This window comes from Oncorhynchus masou, chromosome 24 (genome assembly GCF_036934945.1).
Source record: "Oncorhynchus masou masou isolate Uvic2021 chromosome 24, UVic_Omas_1.1, whole genome shotgun sequence".
Lineage (NCBI taxonomy): Eukaryota > Metazoa > Chordata > Actinopteri > Salmoniformes > Salmonidae > Oncorhynchus > Oncorhynchus masou.
In genome coordinates, this window is record NC_088235.1 from 89,914,959 (window position 1) to 89,927,701 (window position 12,743).

Sequence of the window (12,743 nt, forward strand, 5' to 3'; positions counted from 1 at the left end):
TTAATGGTGGCTCTCTTCAATGGTTCGACCTGCAGCATGAGCAGCAGCAGGGAGGCGACGGGGCGAGTGAGGTATTCTGGCATATAGAACACGCCCCCTCTGATCTTCTTAAACAGCGTGGGAACATGTTCGTCATCAAAGGGTAGAGTCCCACACAGCAACGCATACAGGATCACACCACAGCTCCATATATCCACTTCAGGGCCAGCATATAACCTGTTACCAAAGCAACGCATACAGGATCACACCACAGCTCCATATATCCACTTTAGGGCCAGCATATAACCTGTTACCAACGCAACGCATACAGGATCACACCACAACATCCTACAGCAACCATACTCAATTGGCAGACCGCGGGGTCCAGACCCGAACCCGGAATTGTTATTTGCCTGTGCTACAGACGGCATATCGGTCTGGTAATACTGGACTAGTGAAGGCCCAGTGCACTACTTTTGTGATTTAAAAAAAATAAAAATCCTATATATATATTTTTTAAATTCACATTGTTCAGGGGTGTGCTCAGCACCACTACTTCCCGTGGCTATGGTGCCATTTCCTGGTTACAAAAATTCTAATAGTTCGCCTAATTTCAATATATGTGACAAAACACCATCCAAACTCATCATCAAGCTGGAGGCCCTGGGCCTCAACCCCGCCCTGTGCAATTGGATCCTAGACTTTCTGATGGGCCGTCCCGATGTGGTGAAGGTAGGAAACAACATCTCCACCTCGCTGACCCTCAACACTGGGGCCCCACACAGGTGCGTGCTCAGTCCCCTCCTGTACTCCCTGTTCACCCACAACTGCGTGGCCATGTACAACTCCAACTCAATCATCAAGTTTGCAGATGACAACAGTAGTGGGCTTGATTACCAACAACGAAGAGACAGCCTACAGGGAGGAGGTGAGGGGCCCTTGGAGTGTGGTGCTGGGAAAACAACCTCTAACTCAACGTCAACAAAACAAAGGAGACGATCATGGACTTCAGGAAACAGCAGAGGGAGCACCCCCCCCCTATCCACATCGACGGGACAGTAGTGGAGAAAGTTCCACCCACACAGGACGCTGAAGAAACTTGGCTTGTCATCAAAAACCCTGACTAACTTTTACAGATCCACAATCGAGAGCATCCTGTCGGTCTGTATCACCGCCTGGTATTGCAACTGCACTGTCCTCAACCGCCAGGCTCTCCAGAGGGTGGTGCAGTCTGCACAACGCATCACCGGGGGCAAACTACCTGCCCTCCAGGACACCTACAGCACAGGAAGGCAAAAAAGATCATCAAGGACAACAATCAACCGAGCTACTGCCTGTTCACCCCGGTAACATCTAGAAGGTGAGGTCAGTACAGGTGCATCAAAACTGGGACCGAGAGACTGAAGAACAACAATCACTAACTCAGAGGCTGCTGCCTACTTGAAGACCCAATTACTGACCACTTTAACAAATGGATCACTAGTCACTTTAAACAAAGCCACTTTAATAATGTTTACATATTACTCATCGCATATGTATATACTGTATTTTATACCATCTATTGCACCTTGCCTATGCCGTTGGGCCATCGCTAATCCATATTTATATGTACATATTCTCATTCAACCCTTCTAGATGTGTGTATTAGGTAGTTGTTAGGGAATTGTTAGATTACTTGTTAGATGTTACTGCAATGTCGGAACCAGAAGCACAAGCATTTCGCTACACTCGCTTTAACATCTGCTAACCATGTATATGTGACAAACCATTTGATTTCACTTGAACAAGCATGTATAGTGTAGAGAATCATTGTACCATCTAAACCGTTGTGAAATATTTTCCATAACCAAAACCATTGTACTTCAGCTGTTTGAAGCTAGTGTACAAAACTGAAAGTAAAAGGCTCAAAAACTAAACTTAGGAAAGGGAAGCATAGAACTAGAGCATATAGAAGGTAGATCTGTTCTGTAAATTTGATCAGGTCACCCAAAACGTTACATATTGCAGCTTTAAGGAACTCGGTCAAGTTGTAATAGTAGAATGCAGAAGGTGCCATTTCTAAATTTGGTAGTGCATTAGCAGCTTGTATTATATGAACACGCATAAAACATGGCAAAATGTGTCAAATTGCATGAAAATAGCTTTAAACTACAACTTTTCAGTCTCCCAACAAGAAAGGTCTGAACAGTTTGTTTCATGGACAGTACGCGTGTATGTGTGTGTTTGTTAGAAATAGACATGGTGCAGGTAGCGGAGGGTCCGATTATTCCTGGAGAGATCAGGTGGGTGTTTGTTACTGTGCCAATATATCCATCCAGACTTTTGCCACCAAGGCCATTTTTGTGTCCGGACATTCTCAAATAGTATTTGAGTACCCATGTCCTACAGTATCAACCTTAGGACCTTCATACGTACAACCTAAATACACAAAATCGGAGGGCCTGTTGTCCGGGCCTCTGGCAGTCTCTATGGGGGTGCCACAGGGTTCAATTCTTGGGCCGACTCGCTTCGCTGTATACATCAATGATGTCCCTCTTGCTGCTGGTGATTCTCTGATCCACCTCTACGCAGATGACACCATTCTGTATACTTCTGGCCCTTCTTTGGACACTGTGTTAAATAACCTCCAGAAGAGCTTCAATGCCATCCAACTGTCCTTCTGTGGCCTACAACTGCTCTTAAATGCAAGTAAAACTAAATGCATGCTCTTCAAACGATCGCTGCCCGTATCACTACTCTGGACGGTTCCGACTTAGAATATGTGGACAACTACAAATACCTAGGTGTCTGGTTAGACAATAACCTGTTCTTCCAGACTCACATTAAGCATCTCCAATCCAAAATTAAATCTAGAATCTGCTTCCTATTTCGCAACAAAGCCTGTTTCACTCGTGCTGCCAAACATACCCTCGTAAAACTGACTATCCTACCAATCCTTGACGTCGTTTACAAAATAGCCTGCAACAATCTACTCAGCAAATCGGATGCAGTCTATCACAGTGCCATCGGTTTTGTCACTAAAGCCCCATATACTACCCACCACTGCGAACTGTATGCTCTCGTTGGCTGGCCCTCGCTTCATATTCGTCGACAAACCCACTGGCTCCAGGTCATCTATAAGTCTTTGCTAGGTAAAGTCCCGCCTTATCTCAGCTCACTGGTCACCATAGCAGCCCCCACCCGTAGCATGCGCTCCAGCAGGTATATTGCACTGGTCACCACCAAAGCAAATTCCTCCTTTGGCCGCTTTTCCTTCCAGTTCTATGCTGCCAATGACTGGAACGAACTGCAAAAATCACAGAAGCTGGAGACTCATATCTCCCTCACTAACTTTAAGCACCAGCTGTCAGAGAAGCTCACCAGATCACTGTACCTGTACATAGCCTATCTGTAAATAGACCATCCAACTACCTCATCCCCATGCTGTTATTTATTTTGCTCCTTTACACCCCAGTATCTCTAAGTGCACATTCATCTTCTGCACATCTATCACTTGAGTGTTTAATTGCTATATTGTAATTATTTTGCCACTATGGCCTATTTATTGTCTTACCTCCTTTATCCTGCCTCATTTGCACTCACTGTATAGACTTTTTCTATTGTATTATTGACTGTATGTTTGTTAATTCCATGTGTAACTCTGTTGTTTGTGTCGCACTACTTTGCTTTATCTAGGCCAGGTCGCCGATGTAAATGAGAACTTATTCTCAACTGGCCAACCAGGTTAAAATAAAATGCAGGTGAAATATAAATTTAAAAAACACCTTCCAGAGATGACTTCAGGAGCAGCGTAGTTGGGAGATCCACAGCTGGTCCTCAGGAACTCCCCATCTGACATCATGTTTGACAACCCTTTTGACCAGAGCACATCATTTTTTTTAACAACATTATCTTCAATCTCAAGTTCCTGACGCTATCTTCGAACTATGTTAAGAGAGGGTTAGTGTTAGGTTGTGCCATGGTTAGGTCTCTAGGCCGGTGTAAATGTTTTTATTCTGCTTTACTAACCCAGTCCTCTAAGCTCCACACATGCTGCGCTGATCGGATCAACTTCTCCCTAACCCTCTCACCTTAACTAACCCTCCCAGGATCTTCTCCCTTCCCTCCTCTCTCTCGCTCTTCCCCTCTTTCTCTCGCTATGATCAAGTGATACAGGGCCTGACAAGGCTCCTTGCCAGAGTGGATATCAGACCTGCCTTTTGCTAAGCAACAACCCCCTTCCTCCAAACACACGCACCCCACCCAAGCCCCCTGTCCAGAGTAATCAGAGTCATATAGGTGTCAGTATATTCTAAAAGACAAGTGGTTTTGTTTTGACATTTGCAACTGCTAATATAGTAGCTATGGCTAACTCAATTTGTTATGTGCATGCATGAGTGTGTGTGTGTGTAGCATACCAAAGTCGGCTATCTTGGCATTCATGGAATGGTCCAGCAGAACATTCTCAGGTTTGAGGTCTCTGTGCACCACCATGTGTCTGTGGCAGTAGTCTACCCCTGAGATGATCTGTTGGAACAACCGACGAGCCTCTTTGTCTTCTACCTAAAAACACACAATATGAGGTAAAGAGTAGGAGGTTACTAGATTATTCTATTCTAATGATACTACATACTGTCACTATGACAAATGTCACCATATAATGGCCTCTGTCTATATCTATCAATCAATCCAGACAGTCCAGTCAGTCAGTCGTATATTTCATTGACGGGGCTGTAGTGGAGCAGGTTGAGAGCTTCAAGTTCCTTGGTGTCCACATCACCAACGAACTGTCATGGTCCAAACACACCAAGGCAGTCGTGAAGAGGGCACGGTAACACCTATTCCCCCTCAGGATACTGAAAAGATTTGGCATGGGTTCTCAGATCCTCAAAGTTCTACAGCTGCACCACCGAGAGCATCCTGACTGGTTGCATCACCGGCTGGTATGGCAACTGCTCCAACTCCGACCGCAGGGCACTACAGAGGACAGTGCGTACGGCCCAATTCATCACTGGGGCCAAGCTTCCTGCCACCCAGGACCTTTACACCAGGCGGTGTCAGAGGAAGACCCTAAAAATTGCCAAAGACTCTAGCCACCGCAGTCATAGACTGTTCTCTCTGCTACCGCACGACAAGCGGTTCCAGAGCACCAAGTCTCGGTTCAAAAGGCTTCTTAACAGCTTCTACCCCCAAGCCATAAGGCTCCTGAACAGCTAATCAAATTGCTACCCAGACTATTCACATTAACCCACCCCCATTTATACACTCCTGCTACTCTCTGTTTATTATCTATGCATAGTCACTTTACCTCTACCTACATGTACATATTACCTCAATTACCTCAACTAACCTCCTGTATATAGCGCCGTTACTGTTATTTTGTTGTTGCTCTTTAATAATAATAATTATTATTATTATACCTCAACTAAATCTTGTAATAAATAATGTGGAAATTGAGCAAGTTGAGATGACTAAATTTCTTGGAGTAACACTAGATTGTAAACTGTCATGGTCAAGACATATTGATGCAGTAGTAGCTAAAATGGGAAGAAGTCTGTCTATAATAAAGCGATGCTCTGCCTTAACAACACTATCAACAAGGCAGTTCCTACAGGCCCTAGTTTTGTCACATCTTGACTACTGTTCAGTCGTGTTGTCAGGTGCCACAAAAAAGCGTTGCTATTAGCTCAGAACAGGCCCTTGGATGCACACAGAGAGCTAATATTAATAATATGCATGTCAATCTCTCCTGGCTGAAAGTGGAGGAGAGATTGACTTCATCACTACTTTTATTTATGAGAGGTATTGACATGTTGAATGCAAACTACTGGCACACAGCTTGGACACCCATGCATACCCCACAAGACATGCCACAAGAGGTCTCTTCAAATTCTCCAAGTCAAGTAACTGACACAAGCAGTAAAATTATATTTAAAAAAAAACAGGTAAAAAAAACACCTTATGGAACAGCGGGGACTGTGAAGCAACAGAAACATTGGCACAGACACCTGCACACACATGCATGAATTTAATGTAGATATGTGGTAGTGGTGGAGTAGGGGCCTGAGGGCACACAGTGTGTTGTGAAATCTGTGAATGTATTGTAATGTTTTAAAATTGTATAAACTGCCTTCATTTTGCTGGACCCCAGGAAGAGTAGCTGCTGCTTTGGCAGCAGCTAATGGGGATCCGTATTAAATACAAATTTGGTGTGACAAATACAATTTGATATATCACCCGTCCGTGTTTGCAGATGTAGTCAAACAGCTCTCCTCCTGAGACATACTCCATCACCATGAAGAAATCTGTAGGAGTACTGATCACCTGGTACCTACACACACACACACACACAAATACTCAGGAGAAATGTCAGAAATACACTTGTTCTCTTTCATTTCCTTCCTTCTCTCACACAGACAGGGCTATTGTGCTGAATACATTGGGAAAGGCTGAAAGTCTGTCATTTCATTACACTGTTCTGAGAGCAGCCAACAAATGTCTAACATAGCTCACACTGTCACTGTGGGCTAACCCTAAAATTAACACTCCCAGAGAGATAGAGAAAGCTGGAGAGAGAGCTAGAGAAAGAGAGAGCGAGAGACATTCGATGCGAGAAAAATAAGTGCACCAGGACCTCCCACTCCTCTTTCTTTTCTGGTTAGTCTGTTTGCGCTGTTCTGTGAAGGGAGTAGTACACAGCGTTGTGCGAGATCTTCAGTTTCTTGGCAATTTCTCACATGGAATAGCCTTCCTTTCTCAGAACAATAATAGACTGACGAGTTTCAGAAGAAAGGTCTTTGTTTCTGACCATTTTGAGCCTGTAATCGAACCCACAAATGCTGATGCTCCAGATACTCAACTAGTCTAAAGAAGGCCAGTTTTATTGCTTCTTCAATCAGAACAACAGTTTTCAGCTGTGCTAACATAATTGCAAGGGTTTTCTAATTATCAATTAGCTTTTTAAAATGATAAAACTTGGATTAGCTAACACAACGTGCCATTGGAACACAGGAGTGATGGTTGCTGATGATAGGCCTCTGTATGCCTATGTAGATATTCTATTAAAAATCAGCCGTTTCCAGCTACAATAGTCATTTACATGAACAATGTCTACACTGTATTTCTTATCAATTCGATGTTATTTTAAATGGACAAAAAACATTTGCTTTTCTTTCAAAAACAAGGACATTTCTAAGTGACCCCAAACTTTTGAACGGTAGTGTATATGTACAGTGTATATTTACAAAAAATATATAGGGGATTGGAAATGATGCAGACAACTACATTGATGGAAGCTGCAATCTATCTGCAGTATTAAAGCTGATCTATCCTAAAAATAAAATACACGTTTTTAGCAGTGGCATGGTTTATGTGCGTTAGAGGTCGCCAATGGCGTTGAATGCACAGGGAAGACTGAGGCTAAATGTAACACGCCAGGTTTAACAGGTCAGCCTACATTATATTCACAGTAGAAAGGTGATCCTTGGTTGGCTGAGTGCCAGTGCAATGTTTTTCTTTGGGTGGAATTTCAAGTCATCAATATGTTGCTACAACTAGCAACAAGATAGCCTAATGTTTAGAATTTAGAGTTTGTGAGTTAGCTAATGACAAGCCCAATGCGGTACATGGGCAACCCTCAGCCCATTTATTTATAGCCACTATGCTGCATCAGGTGGGCTACATCAGGCGATAATAATTATTGCAAAATAACACACCTGCCTGATCATATGGACTAATAACTTATATTGGGCTCATTTCTAGAGGGGGCAATTGTCAGCATCACGTGTTAGCATATATACAGTTGAAGTCGGAGGTTTACATGCACTTAGGTTGCAGTCATTAAAACAGTTTTTTCAACCACTCCACAAATTTCTTGTTAAAACAAACTATAGTTTTGGCAAGTCGGTTGGGACATTAATTTGTGCATGACACAAGTCATTTTTCCAACAATTGTTTAGACAGACAGATTATTTAACTTAGAATTCACTGCATCACAATTCCAGTGGGTCAGAAGTTTATATACACTAAGTTGACTGTGCCTTAAACAGCTTGGAAAATTCCAGAAAATGATGTCATGACTTTAGAAGCTTCAGATAGGCTAATTGACATCATTTGAGTCAATTGGAGGTGTACCTGTGGATGTATTTTAAGGCCTACCTTCAAACTCAGTGACTCTGCTTAACATCATGGGGAAATCAAAAGAAATCAGCCAAGAACTCAGATTTTTTTTTTGTAGACATCCACTGGTTCATCCTTGGGAGCAATTTCCAAATGCCTGAAGGTACCACGTTCATCTGTACAAACAATAGTACGCAATTATAAACACCATGGGCCCACACAGCCGCCATACCGCTCAGGAAGGAGACGCAGTCGGTCTCCTAGAGATGAACGTACTTTGGTGCGAAAAGTGCAAATCAATTCCAGAACAACAGCAAAGGACATTTGAAGATGCTGGAGGAAACAGGTACAAAAGTATCTATATCTATAGTAAAAACGAGTCCTATATCGACATAACCTGAAAGTCCGCTCAGAAAGGAAGAAGCCACGGTTTGCAAAAAAAATAGAACTGTTTGGCGATAATGACCATTGTTATGTTTGGAGGAAAAAGGGGGAGGCTTGCAAGCCAAAGAACACTATCCCAACCGTGAAGCAGGGGGTGGCAGCATCATGTTGTAGGGGTGCTTTGCTGAAGGAGGGACTGGTGCACTTCACAAAATAGATGGCATCATGTGGCAGGACAATTATGTGGATATATTGAAGCAACATCTCAAGACATGAGTCAGGAAGTTAAAGCTTGGTTGCAAATGTACCTCAAGCGTACTTCTAAAGTTGTGGCAAAATGGCTTCAGGACAACAAAGTCAAAGTATTGGAATGGCCATCAAACCCTGACCTCAATCCTACAGAAGATGTGTGGGCAGAACTGAAAAAGCGTAAGCGAGCAAGGAGGCCTACAAACCTGACTCAGTTACACCAGCTCTGTCAGGAGGAATGGGCCAAAATTCACCCAGCTTATTGTAGGAAGCTTGTGGAAGGCTACCCGAAACGTTTGATCCAAGTTAAACAATTTAAAGGCAATGCTACCAAATACTAATTAAGTGTATGTAAACGTCTGACCCACTGGGAATGTGATGAAAGAAATAAAAGCTGAAATAAATCACTCTCAACTATTATTTTGGCATTTCACATTCTTAAAATGATGTGGTGATCCTAAGACATGGACTTTTTACTAGGATTAAATGTCAGGAAATGTGAAAAACTAAGTTTAAATGTATTTGGCTAAGGTGTATGTCAACTTTCAACCTCAACTGTATATTTTTCATTCATTGGAGTAGGATATCATTTTTAAAAGTCACCAGAACAGACCTTCTCACAGTCATTCTCCAACCCAAAAATGGTAGATCACTCTGCGACCTGTAATATGCTGTGATATGTGCTTTTGTCAGTATATATTTAGGCTAATGCATCACCCCCTAAACAAACACTGAGTCTATGTGTGTGTATGTTGTACTCACAGTTTGATGATATGAGGGTGTCTGAATAGTTTGAGGTTTTGTATTTCTCGTTTGATCTTGCCCACCACGTCCAGACTCCTGATTTTCTGTCTGTTCAGGATCTTCACAGCCACCTTATGACCTGTCAACTGGTGCTCTCCAACTACCAGACAGACAGGACAGACAGAAACACACATGAACCAACTAGAATGTTTCTGTTCAATTGCTGCAATGTAGGCTATAAGGCAGAAATTGTGCTGATGGGACACATATATATACTGAACAAAAATATAAAACGCAACATGTAAAGTGTTGGTTCCATGATTCATGAGCTGAAATAAAAGATCCCGGAATTGTTCCATACGCACAAAAAGTTTTTCTCTCAAATGTTTTGCACAAATTTTTTACATCCGTTAGTGAGCATTTCTCATTTGCCAAGATAATGTCAAGAAGCTAATTAAACAGCATGATCATTATACAGGTTCAACTTGTGCTGGGGGACAATAAAGGGCTACTCTAAAATGTGCAGTTGTGTCACTGCTGATGAAACTATGGGGTTTGCACAAACAAAGAATTTCTGCACAAACTGTCAGAACCCGTCTCAGGGAAGCTCATCTGCGGGCTTGTCGTCCTCACCAGGGTCTTGACCTGACTGCAGTTTGGTGTTGTAACCAACTTCAGTGGACAAATGCTCACCTTCGATGGCCACTTGCACGCTGGAGAAGTGTGCTCTTCATGAATAGATCCCAGAATAAATCCCAGTTTCAACTGTACTGTGTGGGCGACCGGTTTTCAAATGTCAACGTTATGAACATAGTGCGCCATGGTTGCGGTGGGGTTATGGTATGGGCAGGAAATAAACTATGGACAGCGAACATAATTGCATTTTATCGGTGGTAATTTCAATGCACAGATACCGTGACAAGATCATGAGGCCTATTCCTCCATCAGCATGATAATGCAAGGCCCCATGTTGCAAGGATCTGTACACAATTCCTGGAAGCTGAAAATGTCCCAGTTCTTCCATGGTCTGCATACTCACCAGACATGTCACCAACTAAGCATGTTTGGGATGCCATTTAATAAGAGAAGTCGGACAACATTCCACAGGACACAATTAAAGCCTGATCAACTATATGAGAAGGAGATGTGCCACGCAAGACAAATGGTGGTCACCAGATACTGACTGGTTTTCTGATCCACAGCCCTACTTTTTTTAAGGTCTCTGTGACCAACAGATGCATATCTGTATTCCTAGTTATGTGAAATCCATAGATTATGACCTAATGAATTTATTTAAATTGACATGTGAACTGTAAATCAGTCAAATAATTCAAATTGTTGCATGTGTCGTTTATATTTTTGTTCAGTGTAAAAACCTGTGTAATTAGCTATCTAGCGCGCTCCAAACAAGTGTGTAAGCTAACGAGGCACAGGATTCTTTCTCTCTGATATGAAAGATAAGGGACATATCAGCATATGTTTCGAGAACCGGTTTGAAAGCGATGATTGTTGACTTTTCGAAACGTTAAAACACCGCGTTGGAATTGTAATTCATATGGAGCCAAATGTGGGCGAATGTAACCGCTGAAAACACTGCATACGGACATAGAAGTTTTTTTTTCGACAGCTAGGGAAATGTGTGCTGTAATGTGTATACTACTCAGCTAAACATTTATTGCCTGATAAAGAACGGAATCGTAGCTGTTTCATAGTAGCCAACTTGACATGAGTCAGAACATCTCTATTTCCACATTACTGGACTAGCTATATCTGTTCACAACAGTAAGTAACATACAGTTAAACAGGTTAAAGACAACACCAATTACAGTAAGCCTAAAGCCTACACACATTAACTACAAGGTGAATAAGTCAAGTGCGACCTGTCTGTCTCGGTCTGTCTGTCACGTTGTATTAACATTATTATAGTCTGTCTGTAGCCACACGGTTATTGCCCGTCTGTAACAATATTGTCTGTCTGTAACAAAGAATAAAACACTTATTGTTGGCTAGTAGCTGGTTACTCTACTACTAATGTCTCAAATCTAACACACCACTTGCAGCGCAGTGGGAGAGGAAGAGAGGATTCTAGAGTGGGGTCTGCATTCGACAAGGTCAAGTTGAGACTGCTGAGGGGAAGACGAGGTCATTTAATGAGGCGTTCTAAATTCTCATTCTGTCCATGCCATGGGATAACTCACACCATGATTTGTTTGAGGAATACTGGTGATGATGAGCACTATTTAGCTATAACATTACGGTTTATTTTAGTTTTAAAATGTCCATAGCCACAAGACAAGTTTAAAAGTCTACTGCCACCATCAAAGTCAACCTTCGACATTCACTGACGGTCAGACGTTACAATTATGTGCGAGTTGTTTGTTTACACCATCATTGTTGCCGAGGACTTATATGGATACTTAGGCTATCATTACTGATGAGACTGGTCAGGGTAGACCTAGCTAGCTATGCTGCTGGAAGAATTCACCTTAAACAAACCACATTTTCTACACATAAACGAAGACAGCCTTAATATATTCTAGCCTATTCGTAACAACGCAGCCAAAACTACGTACTTCGCCTAGCTATCTAAATAGCCCACCACAGAGTTGGGGGCGAAAACACAGGCTTCGAGTATTTACACTCAATAACAGCAAATGTCCCCACGACATGACCGTTGACAAGCACGCGACTTAACTCTTTACTTTGCCGAAGGTGCCGACGCCTAGAGTGTCTCCGAGAAGATAATGTCCGATCTTCACTCGGCCGCCTTCGTGTTTCTGCTGTCGTTCTGCCATCTTTAAACGGCTCCGGTAGGCTTGAGCTCTCTGCTCTGGCTGCCGAGCGCGACGTGCGGGGGAGGTGTGTCCGCGGGACACTGGACAAGCCAACTACTCTCATCTCGAATATCAACAGCGCTCTACCGTGGAGCTCTATTGCGCGAGGGGAGGAGAAGCCTATAGATATAGGCTTTTTTTTGTTAAATATGCCTGGGCCTTGTCAAATATTGGGTCAGAAATCAATTACAGATCATGTAATTTAGTCTAGCCATAATGTAAGATAATTAATGTAGCCTGTTATTACATAATGTCCTATACTACAGTATTGTTATTGCCCTGGTTCTCTCGCCAAAGTTACATTTACGTTCCCATAAACTCAGTGCCTATCAAGAAACGCTAGTTCAGGAATGCTGACATCTGGCCTTCAAGGCCAGCAGTAGGCCCAGGCTACTGATGTTTTGCATTCTGCTTTCTCTCTAATCAAATCAGACCTGGGGCACCAGTGAGTGGACT

At 42.7% G+C, this 12,743-nt stretch overlaps 1 protein-coding gene across 1 annotated transcript in view; it reads right to left on the reverse strand.

The window, feature by feature from the left end:
* Nucleotides 1–12,324, reverse strand: part of LOC135512974 (5'-AMP-activated protein kinase catalytic subunit alpha-2-like) — a 20,878-nt gene extending 8,554 nt beyond the window's left edge. Inside the window, exons 1-6 of the mRNA XM_064935540.1 lie at nt 12,149–12,324; nt 9,472–9,613; nt 6,196–6,289; nt 4,377–4,521; nt 3,744–3,831; nt 1–216 (exon numbers count right to left, since the gene is read on the reverse strand). The exon at nt 1–216 is cut by the window's left edge and continues 9 nt beyond it. Coding sequence (XP_064791612.1) covers nt 1–216; nt 3,744–3,831; nt 4,377–4,521; nt 6,196–6,289; nt 9,472–9,613; nt 12,149–12,248 — 785 coding nt within the window. The 5' untranslated portion in view covers nt 12,249–12,324. The remainder of the gene's footprint in view (nt 217–3,743; nt 3,832–4,376; nt 4,522–6,195; nt 6,290–9,471; nt 9,614–12,148) is intronic.
* Between the last annotated feature and the right edge of the window lie 419 nt (nt 12,325–12,743).